Source organism: Patella vulgata, chromosome 1 (assembly GCF_932274485.2).
Source record: "Patella vulgata chromosome 1, xgPatVulg1.2, whole genome shotgun sequence".
Lineage (NCBI taxonomy): Eukaryota > Metazoa > Mollusca > Gastropoda > Patellidae > Patella > Patella vulgata.
In genome coordinates, this window is record NC_065879.2 from 66,507,942 (window position 1) to 66,529,583 (window position 21,642).

Sequence of the window (21,642 nt, forward strand, 5' to 3'; positions counted from 1 at the left end):
GCCAACATCGGCAGCGAACCCGATATCCCTTGGTTAGCGCGCTACCGTCTTACTCACTGACCCACCTGACTCCTGAATTATATTAAAGGGATGAAAGCGTTCGCCAAGAGTAAGAATACCCATTCTTATGGCAAACTAGGGTGAAGGCTATCGAATTTAAGATAACCTCGGAACCAAAGGTCACCAGCAGTCACCAGCCCAGTTGTTTAAATGCTAAAAGACAACAAAATGTTATTAGATTTGTGAACTCACACAAGAAGTGGCATCAGATGTTCTAGCAAGGATAGGCATATATTGCCTTATCTATTTAAAAGACAATTCGGATACGGATATGCAACATTTTAATAACAATTCTTATATATACAATCATTTATATTTCATTATAATGTTAATCCGGATTATACACAATTTCTTTGCACACATGTTTATCGTCATCGTCTTCTGCGTTGCAACTCCTAAAAGAAAAATAAACCTTATTATTAAAATTGTTAAAATTTGTGTCTATCCATGTTCTAATTCATGAAAGATGCTACTCCGTCGAAATATGCATATCACAAAATAACATATGATAAAATTAGCATCAAGTCAAATCAATAGCCCTGTGAACAAGTCCTTGGGGGTTTTCCTTTTCAAAGCCAAACCAGGTCAACTCGTGTAAACCACCATCTAGGTATTCGTGAAGCCACACATAAAATTCAGTTCATGAACGAAATTAGTTAATTTTCCTGCCATGAATAAACATACCGTGCAGTCAAGAAAAATCTAATTATTTTTTATTATTATTATTATTTGTGAGCGCTCAACTCGCTTCAGTCCAACAGTGCATCAATCGGTGGTGACATTCTCCTAAACAATGATTATTTTAATAAATATTCGAAAATACAATATATTATTTTTACTTGAATACCAACTACATGTATATAGTAAATATTGAAATATTTTCTTACAATACAAATATCACAGTTAGCTGTACATGAATCGCAAACTTCCATCTGACTAGCCATTACAGCTTGATAAAACACAGTCACAGAATTATCTGTAATATAGCAATAATATAGCGTATCTTTAACAGACTTAGTATAGCATTTCAAGGAATTGATACAAAATGAAATGAAATGAAATGAAATAGGGTTTAACGTCCTGCTGTTCTGTTCCAAAATGGGCTAATGAAGACGGGCATACGCCATACAGTGTGCTATGAGGAATTTTGCCCGGACAGCGGCACTACGGCCTACTCTTATATCGAATTCCAACTGTCAAGGGATCTTTTACGTGAACGCCAATGTGTACACGGGACCTCGGTTTTTTGTCCCATCCGAACGACTAGACAACTGTCCTTGCCAGGCCCTCCGTCCTGCATCACTGACAAGGGAGAACCACGCCGGAAAATCTGGATGAACTTTCTCGGCCAATTCAGGGATCAACACCCGACCTCCAGGATATAGCGAGCCAGCGTCTTACCCACTTAGCCATCGTGATCCACCAGAAATTAATACAGCATAGTACCACTTCAAAAGATTTTTTAAATATATTACTGCGGTATTTATGCCTACACTTAATAGATTTCCAGATGAAAAGACCAATGTCTACCACCAAATATTGGGGAATAAAAATCAACCTAACACCCTTTGCATTGAACAATTAGTTATGTTAATGTAAACAATTGGTCTTTCTCATAGTGTGACGTGTGATGGTGTAAAGAAACCTACCAGAATCGTAGTAATCGTAGACTTTAACAAAAGCCGGTTTTACTTTTCCTACTTTATCTGATCTTATCAGATGAATTTCAACACACGTAGAGTTGTTGGTTATCTATAAATATAAATAAATATTAAAAAAAAACACATCGGCCGTTTTAATTCACACAAATAACTTAACAGAATTAAACATCAAACTACTAACGGTGTGATAGTTATTATACTATTTGCATTGATAGAACTTAAATCTAACTTTATGATAACTATTAATAATAATATGTATATTTATATCGCGCACAGTTCCATGCTTGTATGCATGCTCGAGGCGCTACACAGACTGGGTGCCATAATAGGCCGCAAATAGATGAGTTTTAAAATTAGTTTTGAATGTCTCTAGGCTGGATGACAGTTTAAAGGACAATATTGGTGTCAGTCATAATTACATATGTGATAGAATTGATTAAATACATTCTAAATATAATTTTAACAAAGAGATCATTGCTACGGGAGATGTGTAACAAGCACGTGAAGAAACGGGAAGTGACGCCAAACATGACAAACACGAGTTATCCTTCTATGTATCTGATTGATGTAACGAGCGATAACAGACCATCGATCGAATTTCATGTCACTGATAATTCTGTTGAAGTTGAAAAGTTATTATATGGGACGGTGAGAGGGTATCTCACAATTCAAAAATAGAATTGGCTGTCACTAGATAAGGGAAAACGAGAAAAATAGAAAAATCCCGTGCATTCCCCCGTTTTTATTCATTCTGTTCTTAATAAAAACATGGTAATGCGCGGACTTTTTCTAATTTGTTCGTATTTAACCAGTTCTATCACATATTTTATAATGACTGACACCAATATTGTCCTTAAATGTTCAGCTTCAATGAATTCCACTGAACAGGCACAATATGAACAAACGATCCGTATCCAAATGATTTGAGTTTATATTTTGGGATTATAAGAAGATGTTCTTGTTGAGAACGGGGTGGACGTCCAGGAAAGTATGGTAATAACAGATCTGCTAGATAGGAAGGTCCATTTCCATGTTAACATTTAGACGCAAGCCACAAGAGCTTAAAATCCATTCATGATTTAATTAGCAACCAATGAAGTTCATGAGTGCCGGTGTAATGTGCGAGTTCCTGTTTAATCGACTGATGATTCGAGCTGCAGTATTTTGAACGGTTTGGAGTGTTGATATCAGTTTGTGAGGTATTCCAGATAACAAACTATTGCAATAGTCTAATCTTGATTAGACGAGCGATCGAACCAGAGTATGAGCTGCGTCCTTCGATATTAGATGACGAATTGCACTATTTACATTGATAGAATTCAACATCAAACTAACAGTTTGATTATTACACCATTTAAATTGACAGAACATATTAACGTTATGATACCTATTGCGTTTTTTACATTGATAGAACTTAAATCTAACGATAATTATTGCATTTACATTGATAGAACTTAAATCTAACGATAATTATTGCGCTATTTACATTGATAGAACTTAAATCTAACGATAATTATTGCACTATTTACATTGATAGAACTTAAATCTAACGATAATTATTGCATTATTTATATTGATAGAACTTAAATCTAATGTAATATAACTAATACACTGTTTTTGTTTACGTTTAAATCTATATTCTAACCTCATAACATGTACTCTGTGGAATAAGTGACGGGTCCAGAAAAACGATGACTCATCTCATGTCTCAAATCATGGCTAAAGTAACCATTTCTTACTAAGTTCCCCTCTTCCCAGTTCTTTGTAACTACTTTCCAGTTCTTTTGATATTCAAACTAACTGTATTTGAATATCGGTATAAGTTGAAATGAAATGCAAAGCAATGTAGTTTAATGCCCTGCAGCAACCGGATTAATAAAGATGGGTAATACATCATTCAGTATGGTATGAGGGAAATGTTGTCCGGGCAGCGGCGTTACGCCTACGCTTTATCAAATTCCAACGGTCCAGTGATTTTTTTAGGTGCACGCCAACGTGTACACGGAACCCGTGTTTTCGTAACAAAGGATGGAAATTTTCTGGAAATGACTTCTGCGGGTAAATAAAAAAAGGAGAAATGGGGTTTAACGTCAACTCGATACAAACTAGATCTTTTCGGGAGTAACACATGGTTCAATTTTATTTCAATAGTTTGCTTGCGCGTAGGGGGAATTATCAGTGGAAGGAAATTGGAAGTCCCGGGGAAAACCCGAGAGGTTAGACAGACAACCCTACTCATTGTCACGTACAAGTGGCGAATCGAAACCACACCACTTGATTCAATGCCAGACCATCTGCGGGTAAATAGGGCAAATAAGAACAGTAAGTAATTGGGTTTTTTTTTAAATTTTAAATGTAACCTCACCCCATAATTTACTTCGAAAAAAAAACTGTAAACATTCTAATAAACAAAGAGAATTTAGACAAATCGAAAAAATGTATACCTGATCAAAATATAAAATCACATTCCTGAATCCCAACTCAAATCGTTTAATCTCTGTCTGAGTTGCCAGGTTACTACTATCTAAGGTAAAACCACTAACAATCCCTACTTCCATAATCGCCATACCACTGGATGAGCCATTAACAGTGTACCTATATTAAACATATTAATATTAATGAATATAAATCATATAATTAATGGTTACGTGTCATTGACAACTCAATCATATTCATACAGAGGTACAGTTAGTAATATTCATACAGAAGACAATTAATTTATTGGTCTGGGAGCCAGAGACTGTTGCAAAATATAGTCGAATACGGGGGTTAATTGTTCTCAAAAAAGCCGAAATACAGCTGTAGGGAATGGTATGTTTGTTATAAATTGTACCTATGTCTTTTAAGTCCCCGTCAGACCGGGACGATCATCGGCGAACCCACGGCACTCTAACCACGCTCATGGGGTTCTTTCTTACCACACGTCTTCTACTTGTATCGCGACTGCACGTGCGTTTTTACTGCGTAATCACGGCGACTATATAAGCTGGTCAGATTTTTAAAAATTTCAAGATGACGGCATACACACTGATGTTTAAACTCTGAATCACTTGCTTCTATAGCAAAAGCATGGTCGCCATAGGAGCGTAATGCAAGCTTGGTATCCGTGCCATGGTCGTATTAAGAACTCCATAAACGCAGCGAGGACCCTATAAGATCGCCATGGGGACGTGGTGCAATTGCACAACAGTGGTGAAATCATCGTAACATCGCCATGACAACGCCATAAACACTCCGAACGCTTGGTGGGGTTGTGGAAGACACGCGAGGGTCGTCGTGAAGGCGCCATGAAGTACCCGTTGCAATTTTCGCTGCGTCTTTGCCACGTGTGTACTGCGCTTGTACTTCGCGACCCTACCACGTTCTCACAGCCAGCTTTCCAGGTCAGATCGCATAACCTTGGCGTTTGTTTTGAGAATGCTAAAAACACACACAGTGACACGGCGATCATTGGCGACCATGGCGTTTCCACTACGCGATCTTAACGCGATCTGAGACTATTTCCTGTCGCCTTAGCAGCGCAGTAAGGACACCACCCGGTCTGAGGGGGGTATTAATAACTAAACTAAACTATAACCCAGCACACTATTTAATATTGATTGCTTATTTTTTCTACAACGTTTCGACTAGGATTATAGGTAATCAGTGACTTAGTTGTTGTTATTGTTGTTCCACCATTTTATATAATTCTATCACGGTTTGATAAAGATTAGAGAACTGAACTCGGCAGGTATCGAATCTATGACAATAGAGAAATTCGAAACGCATACTGCGAATACCAACACATTGTTTTACACAAGTTCACAAGTTGTGTAAAAGCTAAAATTATTAACGATACTTACTCCGCACAGACTTGTAATTTAAGGAGTGCAGATGTTTCTTCAAGAATCTGAACTCGCGCTAAGAAAGCTGTTGTAGCCTCAATATCTTCCACATTACATTTTACCAGTGCCTTTAAAAAGATATTTTGAGTGAATATTATATCGCTAATTAGACAATTATTGAAATTAGGATTATTATCAAATGTTTTTTCCAAGAATCTTACCGTCAAGTACATTCTTCCTTGACCGGTGGCCTGGACATTAATCGTTTCTGATGTCTCCTTTAGCTGAAACAAAAGAAATACTGATTTCTCAAGGATTCAGGATTATACTTTGGGCAGATTTTAAAAGTTAGAGAATGCCAGGGAAAATGAATACTTATTTTTGATGGCGTACATGTTTAGCAGGAATGTGTTCTAACGAAATGGGATGGGGTGGGGTGGGGGTGGATGGCCGAATGGTTAGCACGTACGTGCTGGTTGCTGTATCATAAGGTCTGTCATTGAGTCAACTGGCGTACGTGACAAGGAGTAGGGTCGCCTGTCCAACCTCGTGGAATTTCTCCAGGTCCTCGGGTTTCCGCCCACTTCTAAAGACCCCTACGAGCAAGCGAATTATTGAAATAAAATTAAACAATGTGCTATTACCGAAATGACATAGTTGTGTCGATTGGACATAAATTCCCATCTCTCTCTCTCTCTCTCTCTCTCACGAAATGAAAAGTAACATATGTGATTGCTTCGATGGCGGATTTTGAAAGTGTTTCCGGATGTTAATACCTTTTAATAGAGTTACAATAGTTTTTGCCTACCACAGCTTTTCTTTGTATCATGGCGTTTGGTTTGGTGAAACTCCAATTATGAATATCTTTACAAGCAGTTACAGTCAAAGCTGCATCTAATGGCACGTCTTTAAGTAATGGAGCAAATTCTGACAGAGCATGAACGGCTACAACAGTATCCTTAAATGAATGAAATTTCAAAATATTAATAAACGCTAATTTATTGTGAAATGTTGTGCAAAAAGAAATAAAACGCAAATTGTAGTCTAAAATCACTAACGTTAGAGCTAAATGCATTCTGAAATAAAAACGACCCGTCTTTTTCAGTTTGGTACAATATGGACTCCACTACTGCCATACTCGGTTGTTTCGGGTACTCAGCATCCCACAGGATTTCTGATGTCGTTCATTGTCTGTATGTTTGTCTCATTGTGCTGGTGATTCTGGTATTTCGGTTGCATCTTCAGTTGTTTTTTCATCACAATAATTATTCATGACAATAATAAGTAGGAGCATAGCTTACCCGTGAATTACGATATCCACCAATACCAGACCGTTGCTTTATTAGCCAATTCATGACAGGGATACCCTTCACTAAATCTTTTTTATGAGCATATACCAATAAAACATAAGCCGTACACTCTACTGATGCTGCGTTATATTTTTTGAGATGCCACAAAGAATGCACCTTTTTCGGCGGTTTAACCTCCCAAAATGCAGTATCTCCATCGGTGGTTTTCAAACTCTCTAGTTTAGCCATTATATCGTCAAGTAGTGATAGGTTATCGGAAGTTACAAAAGAATAAGCAGTAATTGCCAGATCAAACACATTGGTCATATTTAGGGATTCTGTTGAAAGAGTATTTACAGCCTTTGATATTGTTGCTGTTGCCTAGAGAAGATATAGAAATATATATAAGCGAGGCCACAATTTAAACAACTGTCCTTGTCAGGTCCTCCGTCCTGCACCACTGACAAGAGGAAACTACGCCGGAAACTCCTTATGAACTTTCTCCAAGCAAGCGAGCCAGTGCGGTGAGCCAGTGTCTTACTCACTTAGCCACCGTGACTCCATTGTGGAAAGGGATAATATGGTTCTTGTATTAAACGATGCTTAAATGACATAAAGACTTACATTAATCCCTGCAACATTATTTGCCTCACTCAAAGCAATGACTATAAAAGCCGTTAATGCTATACCATTTGTAGATTCGCCCTAAAAATAAATGAAATGGGGTTGAATGTCCTACTTTTTCTGCCTGAATCGGGCTAATGAATAACAAATAATATCAAACACAGGCCCTGGAGAGTCTTTTAAAGAACCGATATATTCATTCATCGTAAAGATAAATATACTGTTTCAACAACAATACGATGTTTCGTCATTATATTATATCGTAGAAATAAATAGCTTGTAAAGATAAATACCATGTTTTAACATTAGACCATAAAGATAAATACCATGTTTCCACGGTATATTATATCGTAAAGATAAATGGGCTTCCACAGTATATTATATCGTAAAGATAAGTACCACGTTTCCTAAATATATTATATTGTAAAGATAAATATCCTGTTTCACCATTATATTATATCGTAAAGACAAATACCATGTTTCAACTGTGTATTATTAATCGTAAAAATACGAGAGTGTCACAAGGGTACCAGGCCTCACCATGAACGGATATCCAAAATATCAACCAATCAGCTTACATGTTGCTAGATAAGTATCTCAGCAAAACATGAATTAAACGTGCTATAAGTTCCTTTCTATTTTTTTTTTTTTTCGTGTTCTCTTATCTAATGACATTCAATTAATTTTTTGAATTGTCAGATATACTCTTACAGTCTCATATAACAACTTTTGGTCTTCGAAGGAATTATTAGTGAGCAGAAATTCGCCCATGTATCTGTTATCACTCGTAACTTCGGTCAGTTATATAGCGGGATAACTCGTGTTTTCCTTTTGCGTTCGTCACTTCCGATTGTTGAAGCACTGATTACGCATCTATCGTAGCAATGATCTCTGTGATAATATAATATTTGGAACGTGTTTAACCAGTTCTATCACATATGTGAATGACTGGCACCAATATTGTCCTTTAAGACAGTTAGCTACTACACATGACATTCAGTGGAGCCAATAATCCATGAACATTTGCTTTTCGGGGACTATCGGAGAAATCCACGTGCTTTTGTGGGTCATGAAACCCGGACTATTCACTCTAATTCACACCGCTCGTTTAGCTCCCTCTAACTTCTTCCTCTTCCCATAAGCCAAACAGTGAATTTGACGGGTTAAATATGCTGGAGGAAAGGTGGCACAAGTGCATTGGTATCAAAAGGGATTATGTTGAAAAATAAGTACATGTATAACAATTTCCATATAGATCGCATATTGGTTATTGGACACCCTGTTTCAACAGTATAGTCGTCAAAATACTTGTATTAAATAGTAACAATTGAAATCTTAGACATGTTCTAGTTCTGGCACTGCATTTTCAGATTCCCTAGGAGACAATTTGTGATTCTCACTTTGTTTATGAAATCTGCATAGCAGAAGACTTACAAATGAACTTCTAAAGGTTACTCTTCCTCGTTCAGTAAAACTTCCATTAGAATTCTGGTTGTCTATCAAAGCTCTGGCAGCTGATCTAAGGACTTCATCATCCACGTAAATGTATTGTTTGGCAGCAACAAAAGATTGAAGTACATAGGCGGTCAACCTGAAAACAAAAAAACATTTAAGGCCCAGGTTGCCAAAATCTCTCCCTAACAATGCATATTTTCCATCTCAGCCCATGTAAGGGTTTGACATATTTAACAGTGGCTATGTTATATCTTATATAAAGTTCTCTCTAGTATTCGGTACAAACGAGAGGACACCAATATATTAGTTTTAGCGTTTCCTATTTCAATATATCGTTTTGAATTTATATAAAACACATAGATACCATTGACTTCCAGATCCGTAGCCACTATATGGACAATAGGAACCATCTCGATTTCTATAATTTAGTTCTCTGGAATAGCCTGTTTGGAGAAGAAAGTACTGTATATAGTTTAAGTTTGGTGATGTTAATAAATCCGTACCGCATTCCTGGAAAACCATCAAGGACCTAGGTCATAATACACACCTCTCTTATTCTTTTCTGTGCACTAAATCCAGTACCGGATTTACACATGTACTGGTTATCGATGTATAACAATACTTTAAGCAATGCTTTTTCTTTCTTTCAATAGGAAGCCAAGTTTTATTTCTCGTGATCATATGCCTCGTAGCCAAGGGCATCCATTTGCGACACTGACTAAATTTAACTCTAAATTCTTGAACTCTATGCCAAAAAAGCAGACTTTGATGCGGTCACTGTTAACTACTGTGTACAGGTAACTGTAACTGAAATTAGACGAACCCCATTTAAACTTAATACTCAATTCAAATACCTGTTCTCATATACAGTTCTGTATCACTTTTTGTCTGTGCATCTAAAGTACCAACAGCGTCTATATATTTACGGGCATAGATGTTTGGTACAAAGGTAACTATGTTCTGTTCACCACATCCATAAGGCATCCTGATTAATAGACCCAAATTGAATAAGGTACCGGCCATTGTATCACCTTTAATAAGATAGAGTATTAATCAAATTAATGAAATATAACGGGGTTTAGCGCCCTACTTCATATTTTGATAAATATCTCGGATGAGCGATACAAGAAATAACCAGTGTTTTAGAATATTGTCGTCATTAATTTTACCGCCACCCTGCTTAAAGATTTGAAAACAATTACCGAAAAGAGCAACAACCCGATAAATGAAATGTTCTACTATTCTGCACCGAGTGGGCTAATGAGGACGAGCCTAATATGCCACGCCTTATTCTATGATAGAAATTTTGCCCGGACACTAGCGCTACGAAATATTCTCCTATCAAATTCCAACTGTCAAGGGTTATTTTACATGCAGGCCAATATTATTATTATTATTATTATTATTACAGCATATTTATAGTGCACCCTTGCATATAACATGTTCAGGGGCACTTTACAAAGTGACAATGTAAATCACACATAAACAACAAGATTATGGGCATGTTAACGATTGTATACAGAGTCAGTTAAAAGCCTGATTAAATAAATGTGTTTTAAGTTGTTTTTTAAAAGAATATAGAGATGTACAACATCTTAAACTAAATGGTAGATTATTCCATAAAACAGGTGCTTGATAACTAAAAGAGCGCTGACCATAAGAGACTAGTTGAACAGTTTTGGGCTTTAAAAGTAGTCGGCAAGGTGTATAAAGTTCTAAAAGATCTGAGAGGTAAACAGGAGCTAAATTATTTAAACATTTAAAAGTAAGTAATAAAATCTTAAAATCAATTCGATATTTAACAGGTAACCAGTGTAAATTATATAAAACAGGAGTTATGTGGTCACATTTCTTAGTTAAAGTAACAAGTCTAGCCGCAGTATTCTGTACTTTTTGTAATTTATCTATAAGCTTTAAAGGTAAACCAACTAAAAGTGAATTAAAGTTATCTAATCGAGAAGTGACTAGAGAATTAACAAGTGACTTAGTGGCCTGTACAGTTACACATTTACCTATTTTACCTATATTTCTAATATTAAAATATGTACAAGGGATCTGTTTTTCGTCCCATCCAAACGACTGTACGTTGTCCATGCCAGGCCCTCCGTCTTTCACTACTAATCCCAGTAATTCCAATAGCCTATATGTATTTTTACAACGCTTTGATTTAGTACATCTTGTATATTGACTAACTACCTGCACAACTATTATTAAAAATAAAAGATATCTTAGTTCTAGATATACAGTATCACATTCTATCTGTAGTACTCATTCATTAATAACTATTGAAATCAACTTCAACAAATATAAACAACTATCATATAAACGGAAAATCAAAAGTTTTAAACAAACTAATTTTAATGGATTATGTGATTCTCTTAAATGAATCATATGGTCAACAACAGATTTTAAAAGTAAAGACATAAACAAATTATATAATATTAACCAGCGGTTGCCATGCAAGATACGCCCAAATTTTGCAAGAGATGGACAATGCTAAAAAGGACGATTTTACATACAATTAGGGGCCATAATGCAAGAAGTTACAACCCGATACGCCCAAGTACCGAAAGGAACCCAGATCTTTGGGATATAAACATATATTTTAAGTTTTATCAATATTGGATAAAAATTGTGACCTATAGATTCTAGAGGGTCCACAATCTTGGTATTACATACCTTTACACTATTTGTGTACAGATAGTGGCCATTTTGTCGAGCAGTTTCGATCCGATTTTCACGAAATTGTGGTGTAACGGTGTTACATTAAAACGTTTTTAAATCGGATACAAATTATGACCTCCAAACTAATACAATCAGGGGTTATACTCCATGAAATTACTGTCTCGGTGGCTAAGTGGGTAAAACGCTGGCTCGCTAGTCTGGAGGTCGAGTGTTCGATACCTGCTTTGGTCGGGAAAGTTCATCCAGATTTTCCGGTGTAGTTCCCCCTTGCCAGGGATATAGACCGGACAAGGATAGCTGTCTAGTCGTTCGGATAGGACGAAATACCGAGGTTCCGTGTACACATTGGCGTGTACGTAAGAGATCCCTATTAAATTGTTAAAAGTATATATATATTTACAGTTATAAGTTACTTAAAATACAGTGTCCGATTTGGAATATCACATGGTTTGTTAACTTAAATGCATATGAATACAAGGCTTATGTAAGATTAAATCAAACTTAATGTAGAAATACAACCATTTTATGTCAGTTTACATTATGTGAACTGTATATAACAGAAATGCCATTTGAATTATTATTTTTACAACAAATTGTAAATTAACTGTCAAATAGTGACCACATCTGTTATTCCCTCTTCGGCCACATGTAAGATTACATCAAACGTAAAGTAGAAATACAACCATATGTCATTTTACATTATGTGATCCTGTATATTAACAGGAATGTCGTTTGAAATAATATGTTTACAACAAATTGTAAATTTACTGTCATATAGTGTTCAAATCGGTTATTCCCCTTCGACCACATATCGAATTTTGTGCCAAATATTTACTGTTATGTCAGTCAGGTTAGTCTATTTTACAGAAATAGGTTATTCAAAATCTGTATGCACCTAACAGGCGTATCGAGACAGTGATATATCATACATTGGATTGTGTGGGATATTTTGCTTCGTGTCATGCCTCCCACTCTTTCCATTGTAAGAAGCAGAAAAGTCGGACGTTAAACTCCATTTTATTTAATTTCTTTCCATTATCGAATAAGATTTTGCATGCTCGGCTGAAAGGTCCGCAAAACTTTATGTGTTCACCAGGATCGAACCTAGGACTACTTAGCCGAGTGGGGACAAACACATCCCCTTTAAAAATATCACCTTTTCAAAGTATATTTCAAGCAAAATATACGCTTCAAATTGTATTTTACTGTAAAATGATTGGCAGAAAGTTGCCAGTAAAATTACTGTATTTTAACACTGACTTGTAAATGTACCCACCCCTAAATGATAGATTTAGATTTACAATCACCACGAAAATTTACAGTGAGTGTAAATAACTTTGAGGTAAATTTACAACCACAGTGTAAATTTACAGTGAGTGTAAGATAACTTTGAGGTGAATTTACAACCACGGTGTAAATTTACAGTGAATGTAAATTTACCTCACTTTCTATTTTTCGTCCCATCCGAACGACTAGACAGCTGTCCTTGTCAGGCCCTCCATCCTGAATCACTGACGTGGTTTCCCCTTGTCAGTGATGCAGGATGGAGGGCCTGACAAGGATGGGACGAAAAACCGAGGTCCCATGTACACATGGGCGTGCACGTAAAAGATCCTTTGCCAGTTGGAATTCGATATAAGAGTAGGCCGTAGCGCCGCTGCCCGGGCAAAATTTCCCACATAGCACACTGTATGGCGTATGCCCGTCTTCATTAGCCCAGGTTAGGAGCAGAACAGTAGGACGTTAAACCCCATTTCATTTCATTCATTCCATGTTTACAAGCACAATGTAAATTTACATCGAAGTTATTTTACACTATCTGTAAATTTACATGCTGTTTGTAAATCTAAATCTTCCACTTAGATGTAAATCTAAATCTACCACTTAGATGTAAATTTACAAGTCAGTGTTAAAATACAGTCATTTTACTGGCAACTTTCTGGCAGTCAATTTACGGTAAAAATACACAAATATTATTTACAGTGTATTCCTACAAAAATAGTCACAATTAGACCTAATGATAAACTTTTTATAAATAACTGTGATCGCTTAAATTTCGATCGAGCTCATACACGTGCCAAACAGTCAAATAATCCAACAATTGGCTAAAGTTCCCTAAATTAGAAATAGCGAAAGGTGATTTTAAATCTAAAATCACTTCAAATTGGCGGTGGGCGTTAGTGAAATCGGTTGTGAACATGGATAACGTAAATAATAATATTGAAATCCCAATAAAACTCAACTTCAAATAAAACACAAAGCGAACTACTACATTCTGAGAAATCATAATTTGAAAATACCACAGTGTAAAAGTGTATAATACAATAAAACTATGGAATAGTCTTCAAGTGCAGTTATCGCTGAATCAAAAATATGTCCAAAATGCAATTCTTCGAATGAAGTTAGTTACCACCTCTTCGATTGGCAATTAATTCAACCATCAGAATCGCACTACTAAATTCATTAAAGGTAGTTAGAGACACTATTAATCTAGATCTAATTTTGAATGGCTCTACAGATCCTTTGAACAATTCTAATATTTTGATATTCGAAGCAGTCCATAATTTTATAAAAGCCACCAATAGGTTTTTTGTTCTCTTTTACATTGTATCAAATAATTACATAGCTTGTATTATGTACAAATCACTTTCAAAATAAAACTGTTCCGTTTTACAATTTATTATGTTTTATCTTATGTTTATATTATAGTGTTTACTATTTTCTGTATCCCTAGGAAAGAACTTTATGTTGTTTAACCCTTTTCAGATTAATGAACTATTGTTTCAACTAAACTGCTCTCGGCAAACACTGGGATTGAACACGGAACCTCCAGGTTAGCGAGCCAAAGTCTTACTCGTCGAGTCACCGCGGTCCCAACAACCCGGTAAACATTACACTTTCATTTTATGAAGTTAACTACGCTAAATACAAATCATATAAATACCATAAGCGGTAAGTTGAATTCTTTTTGAACCGTCAATACAATTATTTGGGAAAGAAAGAGTAAGCGTCTGTTCAACAGTTTGTGAAGAGTCTCCGACTAAATTAATCAGCATTGTTTCTGAATATTCCGATGGTACACCTTCAGCCTGAAAGTAAAGTCATGACATTGTAATGTACACCAAACTGTAAAAACTGTGACTTTAAAACTGGTGACCCCAAATGTTGATATTAAATCACACTGACCAGCATATTATATGTAATCCGCAATAAGTGATGGCATATAATAATATATGCAAAAACAGATTATGACAGGTTTACTTACTTCAACTAATAAAGGTTTTATTAGTCTATCCCCGGCCTGGTGATCAGAACTCTTAGCATACACTTGAATATCCAGGCTTCCTAAATCAACAGCTTTTATTGCAAAATAGACTGACGTTGTTTTATCTTTAAGTATCTAAATTTAAAATAAATCATTCGTGCAAATAAATTTTCCAACTTTATTACTTAAAGCCTATTTCATAGTCTTAAGTTGTAACCGAATATATGCCGGTTTAAGAGACCGGAGATTGCCGCCGAAATCTGGCCTTATATCTTTCAGTCTGGCCGATATGCGTCACAAATTCCCAGAAATAATCAGATGATTAGTATGTATACGAGTATTGGGAATCAATAAGAAAGCGGTTGTAAAATAGTCTATTGTAAATTGTAAAGCGGTGTAAAATAGTCCATTGTGCAATATAGTCTATTTTGAAATAGCAAAATATCTAAACTGCATGGGGTTCAATTTTGTCTAATACCTGAATCGTTCGGACTTCTTCTTCAGTACTGTCCATAAAATAACCATTAGCGTCAAGCCTTCTTATAACATAGCCTTTTGGGTTCTCTAATGTAACTGTTGCCTTTGAAAGATAACAATAATGATGGCAGGACATATATGTATAGCTATATTGACTGTTTTTGTTTTGTTTTCCTGGAACACCAAATGAAGATATTATAATGGGTCGTTTACGAGGTATCCGGAATGGGGGAATAGGCACTGCAATGGTGTTACAGTTACTCAATGGAGAAGCGCTGCCGTTGTTCAATGGTTTGGCCGAACCGGTGAAAATAAATTCTGCTCGGCCCTATCATTATTTTATGGAACATCTTAGCACGACAGACAGCTAGTTTATGGTGATGAACATAGACTCAATCTGTTCTCGACTCAACATGTTTTTTAATTTGGCCTATCCTCCACCAATTATTTAGATTATACTCTTCCTTTTGTGTATATTTTCTATGCATATTGGAGATTGGAAATTTTCTTTGTGTATATTTGCAATACATATAATACCCTATCACACTTAAAACCAAATTGTTCTTTCAAATAATCCTGTTCTATAATAAACCATTAGACTCCACTTCTTCAAAAGTATATTTTATATTGAATTTTGGCATGTAACTGATGTAAAAATATTCCCGGTTTTTTTGTTAGTCACACCTTTTTTACAACAGATATTGGCAGCAAAGTTGAATTTTATGTATGTAAATTTACAGTAAAATGGTGTAGAAAAACAAACCAGTCATGTTTATTGGAAATACAAATCGTCACAGTTTAAAAATGTCGTAGTCCTATAAATTTACATACGAGTATATAAAAAACAACTTTGATGCCAACACTTTTGCTGTTTTAAACAGAGGACTCACGGTGGATCAGTGAGTAAGACGTGTTCGATCTCTGTGTTGACCGAGAAGGTTCAGTGGGATTTTCCGGCGAATTTCCTCCTTGTCAGTGGTGATAAAATATAGATTAAAGTGATATAAAAATTAACGGAACAACAAATAATGGGAATTGGTAAAAAAAAAACTGTTTTGAAAAGTAAAGGCATATCGTCTTCCGATTTACTAATTATTTCTGCCAATTGAATATACTTTATTTGAACCTAAATGTCAACAGTGATGGGACAGGAATTAACCTTAATACATACCTGAATATCTGTATTAAGATAATTAAAGACAATAGCTTGAATAAGAACTTCTTCTCCTCGGATGATAGAATACGGTAGGTTTAACGTCACGAAGAAATCTCTATAAACTTCTAACTACAATTATATGGTATCATAAAAAATGAAAGGTACGTTAAAAATTCAATACACTTTTTGTTAAACGACAGATGACATTTGCTTAACAAATATAAAATATATTGACTCATTAGCCGAACGTTCCCAACCTGGGGAAACATTACAACCAGCGGATACATTTCGTCTACCCAGATCCTAGATCTGTAGCTTTTTTTCATTTGTATCAAGTCATAAAAAATCAGATATATTGGTATATGTTCATCTGTATCTGTTCAGGTAAAACAACATATTAATGTGTTATTATGGATGAATTTCAAACCCGTAATTTGCAATTAACCCCTTTTGTCAGTTGTCTTATTTGGATTTGGATTTTGTGCTTGTTTCTTTTTTTTAAGTAAAAAGATAAGAGACAGGCTGTATGTAAAAATGAATATAAAAATAAACAAACATAATTTAATCTATAGCGATCCACGCGCATTGAATATATGTTTCTTATAATAGTGATTAATAAACGAAATATTAAAATGGACTTTATGGAAGTAAATTAAATGTACGAATCCTACCGATGCTAAATCTTGTGTAAATCCAACTCCATAAGATGGTGATGGATGAACAGCAAAGGCATAGGCTGACCATGAAGAAATAGTGTCCGGAACAACCAGGGAGAAATTGGCAAATCCGTCGATACTAAACAATAAAATTAGATATATATACACAATATATACAGGACCCCAATGGAAACGCATCTCTGATTGCACTGAGGAAACATAATGCAATTGAAATCTGATTTTTGGCCGTGTGTGTCCACCTCTAGCAGTGATACACACCATACAACGTCTCCGTATGGAAGAGATAAGCCTCTGAATGACTGCATGTGGATTCATTCCTCTACTAGGAGAGATCAGGAGAGAGGGTTGGCCATTCGAACATGGCCACTTAGGTTTGGTTCAAAGAAGTACATGGAGGTCGCGCGTGTTGTGTGCGCTGAAACGAGGGCAGATTTTGTTTAAACGTAATGCTGTCAGGAACGCAGTCGGCGACGAACATTATTGCCACGGATAAAGCCCATGTTGCCTCCTTACGGTTACAGTAGTACGGGTAGCTGTCAGCGTACGATCCTGCAGTTTTTGCCGGATACTGTGACGGTATTGTCCAGGCTTTATCCCGCATTAGCGTCGAGGCCTTGGTCGGTCTCTAGCTAGAGGACCTTGTCTGCTGGAAACGATCGGCCAGTCTACGGATGATCAAAACCTTTAGGCTGCGGCTCGTGGAGGTCTTAGGTCCGATCCCAGTGTTGGCCGAGAAAGTTCTATTGGATTGTCCAGTGCGGTTTCCCTTGTCAGTAAACCGAGATCCCACACACATTGGCGTTCAGGTAAAAGACTACTTGGCCCGACCAAAGTTTCTCTCGTAGCAAACTACAGTGCGTATGCCCGGATGGAGCAGAACAGTTGGACGTTAAACCCCATTGTATTTCATAAACCATTTCTGAAATAATATGCAGTTTTGTGGTTGTCATTAATTCCGTTGGGTATACTTAGCTTTTCAAATTGTAGAGTTCGATTTGTTTGCCGCCATTGTCAGTTGCTGCTATAAAAGCAGGAACTCCGTTTAGCTCAGCCTTACTGCATCTGTGGACATTCAATAAAGCTATTTCATGGGTGGTGAAACCTTTATTGAACCTATATCTAAATAGAAGATTGACTTATTGAACCTACGATGTAATTTTCTGTTCCCAGATCCAGGTTTCGGGAAAAAATGACCTCTCTTTTACCGTGTCCTCCCACGGTTCTGTTGATATTGGTGGTGATGTTGGCGCTGGTCCAACTGGAGATTCTGCGTACATCCGTACTGTGGGTGAGGTTACTGTCGGCGGAGTCCAGTTCGGGTAGCAAAGAGGCTCAGCAACATATTTATAAATCTGGGCATCGGTAATCACATTAATGTCATTATACTAAAAACGAAAGTTATCAAATGTTTTGTTTTTGTTTTAAATATCTTATGAAGCTTAAAGAAAGTCTGAGAAATATTTGGTATATTATATAGTATATTGTTAAAAATGTGATTAGATGACTGGGATTAATGAAATCACCATACTTTAGCTGAGATAATTATAACATTGTTACGAACAGCGAAACCAATAGAGACGACATTTATAATCCGTGTCAGCGTTTGTGTTATCTAATTTCATAATGGTAAGATAAATTATACGTTTACGTATATTGCCACTTTGTTTTCTTAATTTAATATCAAATAAGCAATTTGAGTACAATTTAGGGTGCGCTATGTTGTGAAAATTTTGATATTCTCCCAAAAATGGCCGATCAGGTTCTGCAATTTTAAATATTAGTGAATTGGAAAAAAAAATATATTTTACATACGTTTAATATTTCATCTACATCCGTTCCCGGTGTAAATATCGGGAAATTGAAATATGATCTTTTTCTTCTACTAGATCGATTCACTGTTGATCGTTTCTTTCGGAGCATTGGCCAATACCTCCAATTATCATACGTTGGTGTAGTTCCTGTATCTAGACTGTTCATAAAATCTTCAACCTAAACGTTTCACCAAAACCATGACATAAATATACTATGTCTTAAAGATGCATTATCATTATGTAAGATTTAGATAAATAGTGGACCGTTCCTGCTATGGTAGTTTAAAAATTGATAATGAAAAATGATTATATTGAAAAATTGTAATTACTGCTACGATAGTGAACAAAGTCTCGATTATCCATTTTAACGTTAAATTATTATGTGACAATTTATCCTTAAATGATCTAATATAATTATAATGTCGTTGGATGAACAGTATTTCGATTAATTACATGGGGAGGGGAGCTCCAAACGATGGACGAATTTGGTTCCCATGCATCCTACACATCTGACAAGAGGAAACTAGGAGCCAATTATCGGGATGGAACCCCAGGACCGTCAATGTCATCGAGTCAACGTAGACCCACTTGTAAGAGTTATCATAAACTTTCATTTTGTACATATACCATGATAACAGATTTTCGAATACTAGTTACCTCATCGGACATTTCATCCTCTATGTCGCCTAATAATGTTATACTTTTATCTACTCCCACAGCATAAACATTGGAATATGGCTGTGCTTTTACAGATAGAGTGGTTTGGTCTTTTGGTTCAGCTTTCAACTTGTCGAATCCAATTGATACCTGTAATATTAAAGATACATTATGGGAGATTCGATAACGAGTTGGTAGTTCTCACTATAATAGTTAAAAACTAGATAATGTAAAGGGAATTTGCTAAAACATTTCATTCAAATTGATCCACTATGAACCGAGAACTAAGCGGTTGAAATTTCCGCCTCGCCTCGATCATCATTACGAAAGTCAGTACGATAAACAGTATATTCTCGATTATCCATTTAATCGTTAAATCCTGAAGGAAAGTTATGCAGTAAATCAGCTCATAATCCACTAAAGATCGCAGGCTAGCATAACCATCTAAAGTTGATTATGGTCTGGATAGGTTAATTAATGTTTTATTTAGATAACATTTCAGGCCTAAAGAATGACCTGCAATATACAGATTTAGCTCTTGCATAATGTATGTTTAACAGAAATAATTCTGATGTAGTTTCATTTCATCAGAAACCAGCAAGTATGAATCAATATCAAAAGGATAATCCCTTCGAGAACAGGGGTTGAAAGGCCTACTACTTCAATATATAAGTATTGGTTATTTTAACACAGTAAATTAATATTGTATTTTTTAGGAAGATAACTTACTATATCTGTAATATTTTGCCTTTTTTGAACGGAGAGCTGGTCTCTGCAAGTGCGACTTGTCTTGTTGTTGTTCTTCGGGACGACGCTCTTCGAAAAACCCGAATGTTCCGCCTGGTATCAAGTTTTGAATGACGTCATAATTCTAAGATGGCTGTGTTGACATATTGGTCGATTCCTGGTTCGTTGAGTTCGCTCGTACTTTTTAAAATGGGTTTCATAGAGATCTTACAACCCATTTTATTAAATAAGAAGATGATATAAACGCTTTTATGTGTACAACCCGTCCTCTCTTATTTCATGCAGGACGGAGGGCCTAATAAGGACAGATGTCTAGTCATTCGGATGAGACGAAAAACCGGGGTCCCGTGTACACATTGGCGTGCACGTAAAAGATCCCTTGACAGTTGGAATTCGATATAAGAGTAGGCCGTAGTGCCGCTGTCCGGGCAAAATTTCCCTCATAGCACACTGTATGGCGTATGCCTGTCGTCATTAGGCCAGTTCGGAGCAAAACAGTAGGACGTTAAACCCCATTTCATTTCATTTCTCTTATTTCATACTCGAATATGCTTAGTTAAGTGAGAGAGAGAGAGAGAAATGGGGTTTAACGTCCACTCGACACAAACTAGGTCATTTCGGGACTAACATATGGTTTAATTTTATTTCAATAATTCGCTTGCGCGTAGGGGTCTTTAGCAGTGGGAGGAAACCGGAGGACCCGGAGAAAACCCACGAGGTTGGACAGGCGACCCTACTCCTTGTCACGTACAACCGGGGATTCGAAACCACGCCAGTTGACTCAATGACAGGCCTTATGATACAGCGCGAGCATGCTAACCATTCGGCCACCCAACCCCCCGCTTAGTTAAGTAATAACATACGTCTTTATATTAAAGTAGTATATATTTTGGAGTTTTGAGATGTATGAACGATCTGGTTTTAATCCTACCTTATTTTTAAATAATCCTTCAACACCAAATGTTATGGCATCAATAACAATTTCACTATCGGTAGTCTCAAAGTAAACGAATACTCGAACATTTGGAGCGAAACTGGGCAGGATTCTTATTGGAAGAATCTGTGTCTTTGCGGCTGCGTAATAACCTTTAGTATTTACATATTCAATTTGACCCTTTGCCATGGCCTGAAAAAAAAAGGATACTTTGTTCAATTAAAGATTTATTATATACCCTGGCCATTAATCTATGACGTCTAACGTAAGTAGTTTGTAGTACTAGCATTCGATTAAAAAAATTTCAGCTTCACATCTTA

The 21,642-nt window shown here is 36.2% G+C and overlaps 1 protein-coding gene across 5 annotated transcripts in view; it reads right to left on the reverse strand.

Moving 5' to 3' along the window:
* Positions 1-334: 334 nt before the first annotated feature.
* The window catches only part of LOC126826920 (CD109 antigen), a 29,988-nt gene continuing 8,680 nt past the window's right edge, over positions 335-21,642 (reverse strand). For 2 of the 5 annotated variants that reach the window (XM_050556069.2, XM_050556078.2), the window contains 21 exons: positions 21,320-21,514; positions 19,642-19,791; positions 18,986-19,162; positions 18,323-18,558; positions 17,168-17,291; positions 16,512-16,625; positions 15,342-15,443; positions 14,864-14,998; positions 14,543-14,687; positions 9,768-9,944; positions 9,278-9,356; positions 8,893-9,049; positions 7,459-7,539; positions 6,847-7,215; positions 6,354-6,503; positions 5,767-5,829; positions 5,564-5,673; positions 4,166-4,316; positions 1,710-1,812; positions 948-1,036; positions 335-455 (listed from right to left, as the gene is read on the reverse strand). In XM_050556069.2, coding sequence (XP_050412026.2) covers positions 432-455; positions 948-1,036; positions 1,710-1,812; positions 4,166-4,316; positions 5,564-5,673; positions 5,767-5,829; positions 6,354-6,503; positions 6,847-7,215; positions 7,459-7,539; positions 8,893-9,049; positions 9,278-9,356; positions 9,768-9,944; positions 14,543-14,687; positions 14,864-14,998; positions 15,342-15,443; positions 16,512-16,625; positions 17,168-17,291; positions 18,323-18,558; positions 18,986-19,162; positions 19,642-19,791; positions 21,320-21,514 — 2,931 coding nt within the window. In that variant the 3' untranslated portion in view covers positions 335-431. Of the gene's footprint in view, positions 456-947; positions 1,037-1,709; positions 1,813-4,165; positions 4,317-5,563; positions 5,674-5,766; positions 5,830-6,353; positions 6,504-6,846; positions 7,216-7,458; positions 7,540-8,892; positions 9,050-9,277; positions 9,357-9,767; positions 9,945-14,542; positions 14,688-14,863; positions 14,999-15,341; positions 15,444-16,511; positions 16,626-17,167; positions 17,292-17,339; positions 18,236-18,322; positions 18,559-18,985; positions 19,163-19,641; positions 20,911-20,978; positions 21,515-21,642 lie in introns of those variants that run through there. The other 3 variants (XM_050556087.2, XM_050556094.2, XM_050556097.2) reach the window with 3 other exon arrangements.